At 42.4% G+C, this 13,734-nt stretch overlaps 1 protein-coding gene across 1 annotated transcript in view; it reads right to left on the bottom strand.

The window, feature by feature from the left end:
• Positions 1–13,734, bottom strand: part of GPC5 (glypican 5) — a 1,496,686-nt gene that overhangs the window by 1,054,627 nt on the left and 428,325 nt on the right. Inside the window, exon 5 of the mRNA XM_019524895.1 lies at positions 5,666–5,791. Within this exon, the coding sequence (XP_019380440.1) occupies positions 5,666–5,791 (126 nt within the window). The remainder of the gene's footprint in view (positions 1–5,665; positions 5,792–13,734) is intronic.

Below are 13,734 nucleotides of genomic sequence, written 5' to 3'. Positions count from 1 at the left end.
TGCTGGGGGTGGGCGGGCCTAGCTGCCTCCTGCTGCCTGCTCCCCCTGGGTCCTATTGTCCCTGGCTCTTGTCATCTTTGACAGGCAGCCAGGAGCAGATAAATACTTTCTAAACATTTTGGGGATCCTGAAAACCATATTTTGTCCACCCCTGCCTTAGACAGCAAAACATAGGTTAGAATTGGAGTTTATAACTCTTTGGCTTACTTCTATTAATAGAACCAAATCTCAGGAAGATGATGGTACCTCTCATGGTAGTAGCTTTTAAAGTCAATTTATTTCAATGAGACTTAAGTGTGTACTTACATTTATCTATTTGCTACTGAATAATAGCCTGCATGACTACTTTCATCTCTCTTATTTCCAGGTTGGAAGGACTAACCTGTAACTAACAAGTTGGAGAAACCTAGGGAATCCTAATCCCCAGTTACAATGAGTATTATTTAACTATTTAAATATTTTATACATATAAACATCAGGTTTTCTGGACAGTTAAAGCTAAACCTGTGAAACCAAGTTAAGAAAACAAAACTAAAAATCAAAGCAGCCAGCTATAAAGAAGAAGCTAAATTGAGATCAAACAACATCAGGAATAAGGGTCCCAAAGTCTTTGTTTATATCTGTATCTTCACTATTAAATGGGCCTTGTCACACATTACATTAAGGATACATTAACTGAACTTATAACTGAGCATTCAAGAAGTAGAGAAAGCATCATTGTAGAGTAGTAAAATAAGGCCTTTTCTGGCAAGGAGTATCTCCAGATCGTATCAACATGTCTTGAGCTAAAATTGGACTGCTCTATGGAGGTAGCACAATCAGGAGAGTTTGGTGTGATGGGCATTGGGAACCTGAAAAGGTTGTTTGTCAGGCTCACAGCCTCCCTACTGCACCAAAGCCTTGTACCAGCCAGGCAATGGTGGAGCAGGGGTGTGATCTATGACACCCCTACCCCCCTGCAGCTTTGACAGTTCAAATCTTCCATGCAGCACAGTGGCTGGGAATGACACTGACACCAAACTGCATGAGTCAGTTCAAGTCTCTTCTGGTGTGAAGGGTTTGGAGTGACATCAGCACAGGAACTAGTCCCAGCCTCCAAACTATATGGGAACTTTGAATCAAGTCCAGTGCAGTATGGGGGCAGGAACGAGCTCCTGTGCTGTGCCAATGTTGCTCCTAGCCCTTGTAACTGAAGCCTTGAATCAGATCTGGTATGATCCCAAACCTAAAATAAAAAAAAAACTGCTGATATTCCCTCTCAGCAATGGGATTGCACCAGAGTCTTGAACAAGCTTGGAACAATCCCAGGACTGAGACTGAACAACAGCTGATTTCTGAATCAGCACTGGGATCAGACTGGAGATGTTACAAGACTCCAGTGCAGAACTACTATCTGTGTTTAGACTGTACCAAGCATTAATGTGATACTGCTCAGAAAACTTTTTAAGGCGGGGTTGGGCAAAATATGGCCTGAAGGCCAGATTCAGCCCACTAAGGGATTTTGTCTTGCCCATGGTGTGTCCCTCAGCCCCATCCAGTCCAGACATGAGGGGCAGCCCAAGCTGTGGCATGTTTAGCCAGTCCTGCTGCCCTCAGGTGTGCAGCAGGACTGAGGCAGTGTGGAGGCTGGGATTGCTTCCCACAGTCCACTAGCAGTGGCTCCTGGCTGCCACCAGCCCTGGCTTCACTGCCTGGGCACCTGAACCCATTCATCCTGCACCCATCACTGGGGGCAGGATATTTAAGGGCAGAGCAAGTGGCCAGGTGGATTGGATGGGGACATAGGCTTGCAGGGAGCAGCATCCAAGAGCAGGATGGATGGACAGAGCTGGGATGACAGGGCAGGATCATGAAGCAGTGACAGCATGGGCCAGGGCCCAGGGAAAAGCTGTGATCTGATGCCTACACATCCTTACAAAAAGCACCAGCTCCACAGGCAGGGGTATGCAGGGAGCAAATTGTGGCTTTGCCCTGGGACCCAGCCCTATGCTACCACTGCCCCAAGATAACAGCCTTGGTTCTACCCACTCATCTCATTCCCAGGCACTGCTCCTCACCCACCTGCAACCTATGCCATCCACATGGCTATGCACCTTGACCATGTGGGTCACAGCCAGTCTTCATGGAAACTCGAGAATTGTGGGGCAGTGACAGCATAGGGCCTGGACCTGGGGCAGAGCCATGATCCACTCCCAACACACTCCTGCCCATGGAAATAGTGCCCATCACAGGTACATTCAGGGGGCAGATCGTGGCTTTGCCCTAGGCCCCAGCCCCTTGCTGTCACACCCCTCAATCCAAGCCCTGGCCCCATCCACCCAGCTCACACCTGGATGCCACTCCCCTCCCATCCATGCCCCCATCCCAGTCTCCCAGACCAGCATAAAGCAGAGCCGCTTAGAGAGTTTTGGCAAGCTTTTGGGGGGGAGGCAGTGCTGACCCAGTGCAAGGGGGGAGGAGGGGGGGAGGGCCATTCTAACCCGGCCTGTGATAACTCACCAAAACTTCCTAAGTGACTCCCCAGCCCAAATAATTGCTCACCCCTGTTCTAAGGCATATTAATGTTTACTACAATCTATATATAACATATACTTAGAGTAACATGTAATGAGGTCCATAGAAACTAAAAAAAATATTTCCTTCTTTTCTTTTTTTCCTGGATATTAGTGGAAAGAATTACAAAGAAAATGCAACAACTTACCATGTATAGTTTCCAAGGTGTTTTTTTATATAAGGTCAGGCATATATTTGAAATAATAACAACAATAACAAAAACAACAATAATAAATAGTAATAGTAATAGCAATAACAACAATAATAAATAGTAACATATGTGTAACTTTTTTCATCGCTATTTCACTAAAAATCAACTAAATGCTATTTGGATTACTACTGGATCAAGGGTGTAACTATTTTTTTAATTTATTTTCAAACACTATAGAAGGATAAAATCCTACACTGAGAGTTCTTTGCCCTTGGATAAGTACTGCAGGATCTATTCATATTTCTTTTTAAAATATAATAGTACAGTTGTATTATAATATCTGATTGCAAAATTGGGTATAAATTATACTAATAGCAAGATAATAAGCAATAGAAAGTAGTAATATTTGAAATTCAGCCACCAGTAAATAATTTAGTATAAAATTTCCCATTTGACCTTTTCATCAATAAATTTGGTAAAGGTAAGTTATAATTCATCTGAGGAGTAAAAAGAAGATAAAAGGAGTTGAAAGTAGGATTGAGACAGAACCTGAGATATAGAAGTCAAAGGCTATACAAAATATTTAAAAGATACTTAAAGATGAAGTGGTATGGTCATTATTAGTTTTCTTTACCTCTTCTTCTCTTTGATAAGGCTTTGATAAAAAGTTATGAAGGTATAAAGTTAATCCCATCTAATTTTGTATTACTTCAGTTTTGTATTAACAGCAGAGATACCGATATAGATGGATTAAGATGTATTTGTTAAAACTTCAATCCCAATCTCCCCTAGTAATTCTAGTTCAGAATGATCTTTGCTCTGGGAACTGAATGAACAAAAGGAATAAACTACAGATTCCTGAAACTCCTCCTGTCATCCAAAATGCCATTGTACTGTGCACTATGATATATATTGGTTCCATAGATTTACTGTATTTACTCGAATCCAAGGCAACATGGGGGAAAAAAGCCCTGCATCTTGGATTCCAGCACAAGGGAGGGCGGAGGGGAGAGCAGGTGGCTGCTGAAGTTCTACTCTGATCCCAAGCCTGGGTTGGGGCAAGAATCAGAGCTGCAACAGCTGCTGCCCCCTGCAGCCTCCTCTCCCCTCCCTCCTTGCAGCCTCCCGCCCCCTAGCCTCTGCTCCAGCCCACTTCCCTGCCGCCTTTTCCATCCCGAAACCTGCAGTCTCTGCTTCCTCCCCACCCTGCTAACTCTCCACTGCAGCTCCAGCTTCATTATCTCCTGGGCATGTAGCACATGGAAGCCCTAGCCCCTTCCTGGCCATCCCAAAGTTGAAGCTGCTAATTCCACAACTACATGGCAGGAGGCCTAGTTTCCATGTGCTCTGTGGGAATGTAGCTGGAGCTCCACTGGAGAGTCAGCTGTGGGGGCAGAATTTGTGGGGTACAGGTGGGGGCAAAGAGGCTGCAGGGGGCAAACAGGGGGCCGAGGTTGTGGGGAATGGCAGAATGGGGCACAGGTGATAGAGGTGCATGTGCTGCTGTGGGGGGCAGGTTGCAGGGAGCACAAGTGAGAGAGGTGTGGCCCTTCAGCCACCTGTCCCCCTACCACATTCCCCCCAGCTGCTGCTTTCCCTGGTAGAAGAGATGAATCGAAGATGGCCTCTGATAATTAGATTCCATATGTGGAAAATTATAAGAAATGTAGACATTTTCCCTATATAGAATCTAATTACTGGGGGGGGTTGTCTTTAATTTGAAGTCATCTTGGATTTGGGTAAATACAATACCTCTTAGAGCTTGGGAATTTATCAGTTTTCTGACACTGTTACTGAGTGACTTCCTACAAGTCACTACTTACATAAAGTAATGTATTTGTTTCACCTTTTAACAGTTTATTTTACTATCTTAACTTTTAATGCTGTCATGCGCAGGGATCCTGGTTTTCTCTGATAACAAAATCCCCAATTTTCAGATTTAAAAAAGTAAACAAAAATCCATATTTTTCCATGATAAAATGAAATGCTACCATTTATATATGTATATGTATATATTAGTGGTGTTTCATTTCAAGAATGGAAAAATGGATTTTGAGTTACTTTTTCTAAACCAAAAATTGGGGATTTATCTTTTATCAGAGAAAACCAGGATCCCAGCTCATGAGAAACCACATATATTAAACCACACAACATAAGCAACATGTGCCTCCTGAGGCTGTGGGGGGACAGCGGCCACCCACAGGCAACCACACTGACATCAGCCATAAGAGTGGGCAAAGCAGGGGCCTTCTGCAGGTGGTTGTGGCAGTGGGAGGCAGGGTCTGCCCCGCAGCTGGATGCCGAGCCCAGAAGTGTTGGTGGCACTTCTTGGGGGGGCACCAGCACCCCACCTGCCCCCCTGTCCATTGCCTAAGCCATGAGTGCTTGCTCTCAGATACCAGCATTCTCACAGGTGCACATGCACCGCTGTGCATCCCCTATGCAGCACGTATGCCATATACTTCATTCTTCTTAGTTCAAGAAAGTTTTAGATGAATGGCTTGAGTTTGTTGTCATAATATTCACACAAAAGGAAACCTTTTAAAATACCAACCTTGATCTTTTGCAGCCTCAAGGAAAAGTCTTGTTTCTTTTACTCTGATTTTATTTCAGAAATGTCAAACCTTCCTTGTTGCAGCAAGCAACACAAGTGCCAGGAAAGCTTCAGAAATGTGGTAAACTAAAACTGTCGATGAGAGCTAGTCCTTTATTTTGTTAAGGGTGAAATATAGGTTGTGTGTTTTTTTTGTGAAATTGTTTTCCTTTTGTTGGGTCTTTTTTTTGTCTGTCTGTATTTTATGTTTTAAACAGCGGAAGATTTACTCATTTATTTTGCAAAACACTGGCTCTTAACCAAATACAGGCAAATTTTGAAAACTGTTCTACTATAAATAATTCTGGAGGAAAAAAATAGCTAAGAAAACATGAAGGTTCTTTGTAGGTCATAGAATGAAAATGTACCTTTTTACAACATCTTCTCCATTCCAACAAGGTAGCCCATCAGCAGCTGCTAGCTCATTAATACACAGATGATCAGCCAGGCCTCCATAGAATGTCCTATACAGTCGAAGGCTGTTGATAAAGTCTCTGCATCAAGACACAAGGAAAATAAGTAACAGCATCAATCAATAATAATATGCAAAAAATACTTCCATGCATTGTTACAAGTCAAAGTTTTTGCCATTTTGTCCCTCTCTCTATTGGCACTTATTCGCTTATTAATCATTTTTCAACATTATATGTAAATGAGATGATCTGAAGGACTGTGACTACTTAATAGCTTACAAACTTGTCATTGTCTTTTGTTGAAATCAAACTAAGTCACAGACTGATCATGAGAAAAAGAAAGTGCTAGGTTTTTTAAGCAATTGCAGCATTGGGCAAAATAGGCTTAACCTGTAGATATGATCATTGTTGGCTATTTAAATTACTGGTTGGATAATTTATTTCTGTTTTAGTGCATTATATTGCTATTTTAAATTGCTAGGTTTATTGCACCTCAATAACCGTTGAGGTGCCCAGAATTAGGGATATATGCTATTTCAAAGTTATTCCACATTGATCGAGATTTCTCTTGAAAAAGCCAGTGAAGAAATTCCACCATTTCTTTAAGTAGCTTGTTCCATAGTTTCATAGTTTGTAGGGTCAGAAGGGAGCTGAGCAGATCATCAAGTCCGACCCCCTGCCATGGCAGGAAACAGTACTGGGGTCAAACAACCCCGGCAAGGTGTTCATCTAGCCTTCTCTTAAAGTCCCCCAGGGTAGGAGCCAGTACCACTTCTCTTGGAAGTTTGTTCCAGATCCTAGCCACCCTGACAATGAAGTAGCACCTCCCGATATCTAGCCTGAATCTACCCTCTGCCAGCTTGTGACCGTTATTTCTTGTCACTCCGGGTAGTGCTCGGAAGAACAGGGACTCCCCCAATGCCTGCTGGTCCCCTCTGACCAGTTTGTAAATGGCCACTAGATCCCATTTACAAACTGGTCAGTACCATTTACAAACTTCTCTTGTGGAGGCTGAACAGGTTCAGATCCCTTAACCTCTCCTCGTAGGGCCTGCCCTGCTGACTCCTGAACATGCGAGTGGCCCTCCTCTGGACCCTCTCCATGTTGTCCACATGCCTCCTGAAGTGCGGTGCCCAGAACTGGAGGCAGTACTCCAGCTGTGGTCTGACCAGTGCCACATAGAGGGGGAGTATCACCTCCTTGGACCTGCTTGAGATGCTTCTGTGGATGCATGACAAGGTGCGGTTGGCCTTCCTGACTGCATCCCCACACTGCCGGCCCATGTTCATCTTGGCATCAATGATGACTCCAAGATCCTTTTCTGCCTCTGCACTGATGAGAAGGGAGTTCCCCAGCCTGTAGGCATGGTGCTGGTTCTTCCTCCCCAGGTACAGCAACTTGCACTTGTCAGTGTTGAAACCCTTCCTGTTCTCATCCACCCACCACTGTAACCTGCCTAGGTCTGATTGCAGCCTATTCCTCCCTTCTAGTGTTCCCACTTCTCCCCACATCTTAGTGTCATCTGTGAATTTGAACAGGGTGCTTTTTACACCCTCATCCAATTCATTGATGAAGATGTTGAACAGTGAGGGCCCATTGCTCTTAAGGTTAGGAAGTTTTCCAGAGAGTTGATCTAAATCTGCTGTGTTGTAGTTTAAACCCATTTCCTCATGTTCTGCTCTCTGTAGCAAGAAAGAACCATGTGCCTCCATCTTCTTTTAAATATTTGAAAGCTCATGCTGTCCCACTTCCCTGAATGTTAAAATTAGTTACCATTAATATCTATAGTATATTAAAATAAGTGATACAAGGGGTTATACACAGGTATTAAAAAACCCAGGCTTTTATCTATACAAGGCACAGAGCTGTTTTACATTTACAATTTCTACTGTGTAACATGAATGTACAAATGAATTCAAGACTGTAATGCTGAAAATATATTCATTAGACTCCTTTTCAGCTATAGTGTTTTCCCATCTTTAAGAACAAAAATTAAATTAAAACAAAATAAACATCCATATATTTTTATCCTGTTTCCCCATCCCCCAAGTATTTAATGAAAAGGGAATTGCATATTAACAATTACCATTTCTCATCTGCTGGGGTATATTCTGATTTCAGTTACAATTCTAAAATCTTTATTGTTTTCAGTTTGCTTTTATTCTATTGGAGATGCAATCAGTAATTCAAAACACAGAAAACTGACCCACTTTCTCCAAACTGACAAAACTCAATAATTTACAGTCAGATCCCATCATCTTTACTCATGAATGTAACATGTGCATTACATTAATTTGTAAGTATGTTCCTTATAACCATACTCCGTTTGAATGAAGTAGCCCAATATTGCCACGATACATTATAGAAAGGGACTTAATAATGACAACATATCTCTGTGTAGAATGTGTCTGATCATTTTCTCTCATTTAACAGTTGGTATTGATCAAATTTTCCTCTTTTACACAATCAATCCATACTTAATACAGAAATAGGAATGTGTGCAGCTTCTAGCACTTATTAGATGAACTGCATTACAACAGAAAGGTCAATTATTCTTTAAGTAAATGTGTCCTGAGGCAAAGCTAAAGTAATAGAGAAGCACTAACAAATTTCATCCTCTGTAGATGTCTGACCAAAAGCAGAAAGAAGGGCAGATGGTTTAAATGTCAATTTTCAGCCATCTTTTTCTAGAGAAGATAACATATAATTATAGGCAGCTGAGCACAAATGTGTTATTACAGTCAACAGAAACCACAGATCTTGCTTATCTCTCTATTTTGGAATGTTCATTTTAACTATTTTATTGCCGCAGTTAAAATGTTTCTGTGAAATTTAGCGAATATTCTCATATTTGCTGAAAAAATACATAAGTAAAGTACTTAGATGAGATGTTAGGGGTAGATTTCTAGAAAATTATTCGTTATTCAGTCTAGGATTATTCAGTGTCAAAAGCACAGAAATGTGTCTATTTCCCATTACACTGAGTATTAGAAAATATTAGATTGGAATTCTGCTGCCTAGGTTATTATCTGATACTAAAAATAATGAAATGAGTAGGTACAGGTAGCTGAATCCGTATTTTAATGTATAAGATTTCATCTGGAGATATGAAGTACATTTGTGAATTACAGAAGTAAAGACAGGAAAATATCGTGTAATTAACAATACCTAGGACATTGACCTAGTGCTAAATATTATGGGTAACACCTCTTTTTCTTGCTTAAGGTTGTAAAAGTAGTTGAAAGCAAGAAAAGAAAGTGCCTTAGCTGTTTCTATTAGCAGCCTCTAACACATACGACAAGAAACAGAGCTATATTAAGAGACAACAACCACTACAAACAGTTTAAAATAATGAAATACTTTGTTGCAGTTGAAATGTTATGTCACTGTGGGTAACAGAGGATGTGGTACGTGCTATACTGAATGGAACTGAGATGCTGTGCAAGATCATCTCTTCCTTAAATTGAAGTCTGTACTATATAACGATTGATAATTCCCAGTCTATTATATTGTTTCAAGTGGGGCAGAACATTGCATTACTGTTCACACTCACATACCTATACATAGAAAAAAAATGGTTATACCATATTTACTCAAATACAGGACAAGGTTCCCCCCATAATGGTATGGGGAAAAAAGCCCCTCTTATATCTTATAATTACAAACAAGGAATCTCACTAAATGCATTGTCTATCATTAACTGCTGCCAAAAGCAGCATGTGCTCAGCAATAGAAACCAACTATGAAGATGATTAGATTCAGCCAACACTAAGCGTGACTATAAAACACGTGGCCCACATTGGCAAACATGCTGATGGGAACTGTTTTTTTGTGTGTCCCTTGAAAAACAATGGGCAGTTGCTACTCCAGGAGGGAACGATCACCAGTCCTGGAGATACTGCAATATCAGGCCAGCACCCAGAGAGACTGCAGCAAGCACCAACAACCTTCCCTGGCACCAAAAATGTTGATGAGAATCTACCACAAGCATAGGTTAGTGCAACACATCTGAATAAGACTTATGGCAGTGCCCATTAAGTGCAATCCCCCTCACTGCCAACTCTTTTTTTCAGTCATGATAAGCCACAACATTGCATATTCAAAATCCCTTTGTCAATCCTTCTCACAGCCCGGTGAGGCCTCTTCTATCAACCTGCTGTGTCCCACCCTCCATGAAGTGAAGCCAGACCAGGTTGCTCTGTACCTCATCGGTACATATATTTTTGGAGCATCTCAGGATTTGTGACAAGAGCTCCCAGTTCCAGTCATGAGTGGAGGATAATTAACACATCAGGCCTTTGTGAGGGTGTATCTGGAGTAGGCACACATACTGGACACATCTACATGTGAAATTAATGCAGCACATTATTACGCCAGAGTTTATTGCTCCTGGGAGCTGCATTTATACGTGTGCTCAGGACCATAGCATGTTGAGCCAGGTTGGAGCAGCCCTGGCTGGCAGAGAACCCAGGGGGTCAGTTTGCCAGAATGGGGCTGCTCCAACCCAGCTCAATGTGCTGTGGAGGGGCTGGATGATGCACGAGGATGCTTCAGTGCAGGGATAATCGGCAGGCAGCCCCACACTGAAGCACCCTTATGTCCCAGCTAGCCGAGTCAGTATCTACACATGCGCTGCTGCACAGTAAATAATTCCGCCGCAGAATAGTACTTATATTTACAAGTACTAATCTATAGTGGCATTTATTAGTGTACTGCAGCCTAATAGGCCTGCAAATGTAGACACAGAGACTTTACTGAGGAACTAATATTAGGCAGCTCGGCAGTAAATGTCTCATGTAGACATGACCACTCAGAGTACTGAGCTGTGTGGTCACTGTGGAGCATGGGGCCACACTAATCATTGGGGATCCTGGTTTTCTCTGATTTAAAAAGATCCCCAATTTTCAGTTAAAAAAAGTAACCCCAAATTCAAGTTTTTCCATGATTAAAGTGAAATGCTATTATATATAGTGGTGTTTCATTCTAATCACATAAAAATGTGAATTTGGGGTTAAAAATTGGGGACTTTTTTTTTTCAATCAGAGAAGACCAGCTAACCCTGCTAATCGTATGTGCCAGGCTAAAAGAGGGTACAACAAAGATTTTGGGTGAACGGTATGCAATTTCATGGTTCACCATGGCTGGAACTGCTGTTGACTGGTGGGGCCCAGTGCCATGAACTATGTGGTAAATCATGAGCCTTTTATCTTTGCAGTAATACCAATTATAGTTTATACAAGAAACAAATAGGAGCTAAAGTACTACTCAAAAGTGCATTTATGAAACACCTGTACTAAAACTTGCAGTAGTTTAAAAAAAAAGAGAAAAGTAGCATGCATCAATTATGGATGGCCTAAGTCTATAGATACTATATGCAAATTGTTGTGGCCATGCTTAATTTCAAGGGTATTGTTTTCAAATTTGTTCCTCACTTTCACATGCACAGGGAGAACAGGGTCTGACAGAAGAGGGAAGAGACTTCCAGGGGAAACATCTGGGGGGAAGCAGAGGACAAAGGGCCCTCTGATACCCCAGATTTATTGTCCCTGCTATAGCAGTGGAGATGGAGTAGATTCAAGGTAAATCTCCAATAATTAGTGTCGTGGAAAAATCTTAAGTTATGGGTACTGACAACACAGAAGAGTCAAAGCTAGCATGCGCACTTTAGTTTATGAGTGGAAAATTCCAAGGCTCAGCCAGCACATGCCTCCTGGGTGACCCGAAGGCCTGTCATTCTAGCTTGACCTACTTTCTGCTATGCGCACGCTCAGTCAGATACAAAGCCCAGTCGGATGCATGCTCAGTTCTCTGACTGCCTGACGTAATCAGACTAGAAAATTCTGTGAGGGGAACGTTCTCATTGGCCACTAAATTGGTATATAAGGTTGGTGAGCCCCTCCCTCAGGGGGAGACCGACTGAACTGAGGACAGAGGCTGGTTTCCAGGGACTGTCCCTCAGTTAGGCTTTGCGGCCTATCGGTCTCCTCCAGCGGGGATTCGCGCTACGTCTCTGATTGCGTTTCGTTCGTACGGCTTTGATCTTCCCGGACTTTTTGACTTTTGGCTTTCAACTTCGACCTCAATTCTGCGCTACCCACTGACCACAACTTCGACTTACCTGGCATCCGACTTCAGCTTCACTCACCACCTCTGGAACATTCATTCGACGTTACAGTTTTTGTTGTTTGTTGCTACCCCTACATGAGCTGTTGACCAGCCCTAAGACTAACCAACGGGCAGCCACACCTAGCCTCCGGCTAGAACGCAAGGGCTCGTTGGGGAACCTTGTGGGCCAACAGACTCCTTTGTTGTTCTGTGTTATACTGTAACCGAAGAAATTGTCTATGCCTACGCCATCAAAGCGTAAGTTAAATAAACCACTTTGGTTGGAACCACAAGCTTGTGTGCCACTCAGACTCAATTGCCGCTAATCCCACCTGTTCGTACACCCTCGGCCCACCGTGACTGATTTCACCACAATTAGATTCTATACCTAGAAAATTATAACAAATTTATACATTTTCCATATATAGAATCTAATTACTGGGGGAGTCAACTTATAATACGTGTAGTTTTCTATTTCAGTAAATATGGTATTAACATTTTTAAAAATAAGTAATACATCATTTACTTTTATCTAGCAATATCAGTGATGCTTAAAAGAAAAAAAAGACACTATACATTTGCACGTACACATACACACAATCCAATCCAGTTATTTGACTCCCACTCAAGTGAAATCCTCGCAAATCCAGTGACTACCATCAAAGAGAGTCACTGTTAGTGGTAGATGACCAAAACTGCTCAAAATGCTTCATGAGAGAAAATGGATTGGACAGCAGAATGTGCCAGTCTTGTGATTGCAAGATCAGCCTGCTTAGCATTTCTTCCTTCAAAAGAATACAAGTCTAGAAGAACCTTTCCCTAGTTTTTTGCTTTAGTTTCTTTGGCATCCAAAGCATACAAGACTTGGAAAGTGCCATTTTGACCTGTAAGCATGTTTCAGTCAATTTTTACCCATCAGGTACCTAAAAAAGGAACTGAATGGAGATTATTTCCTGTTACAGACTCCAGCTTCTTTCCTCAGTAAAGTCAGTCTCAGAAGTGAATGTCGTAAGTGAAAAGATAAGATGGTAAAGATTTTCTCCTCTACTTTTAGCAGACCCTCTAAAAACAAATAGAAGTTCTGACTTTTTTATAATGGGGTCACTATTTTACTGAAACACTGTTACTTATTATAATAATACCAACCAGTGTCATTCTAAATGGGTGTATCTCCATGAGCCATTAAGGTAGCTCAATAAGCTCTGGTGCAGTTTGGGTCAGAGTCAGCTGCTTTTGAGCTGGCAGCAGATTTGAGAGGTCAGCCCCAGGCTCCAGGTGGTGGTGATGGAGGAGCTGGCTGGGGCATGATTGTGCTGAAACTGCAGAGCCATGTGGCTGACCCCCAGAGCCTGCTGCCAGCCTGGGGCTGCTCAAACTGCTGCAGTTCTGGTCATCATCCACACATGCATTTCTGTGCAGTATATGACTCCACCATAACATAGTACTATCTTACTGCGCAGCTAATTTACTGTGCCCTAACACCGGCGCACGTGTAGTTGGTGACATATTACTGTGGAGCTAATTAATCAACTCTGCAGTAAAGCACATGTGCATGCATCCAATTGAGTCATAATCAGCGATCTGGGTTTTCTGTTTCCTGTGGAAAAACATGGATTTTCTCCTGTAAAGGAGAAAAACACGGATTTTTTTCCCCTTTGAAGAGGGAAACTGCAGCTTTCCTCCTTTGCAAACATCTCTCCACAGGCTGGCAGATTTCCAGCCTGTAATTTGCTGCTTGCAAATAGGGTGCAAAACCCTAATCCCTGTCCAGAGGGGAGGGGGTAGGGCCAGAGAATCTGAGACCAGCCAGGGCTAGCTCAGACTTACTTCGCCACCTGCAACCTTTGGGATTTCATAGATTTCATAGACATTAAGGCAGTAAGGGACCTCAGAAGATCATCAAGCCCAGCCCCCCACCC

The sequence above is a fragment of the Gavialis gangeticus genome, unplaced genomic scaffold, assembly GCF_001723915.1.
Source record: "Gavialis gangeticus isolate Ggan-Ray unplaced genomic scaffold, GavGan_comp1, whole genome shotgun sequence".
Lineage (NCBI taxonomy): Eukaryota > Metazoa > Chordata > Crocodylia > Gavialidae > Gavialis > Gavialis gangeticus.
The sequence above is the reverse complement of the archived record's forward strand: the minus strand, read 5'-3'. Positions and strand labels throughout refer to the sequence as shown.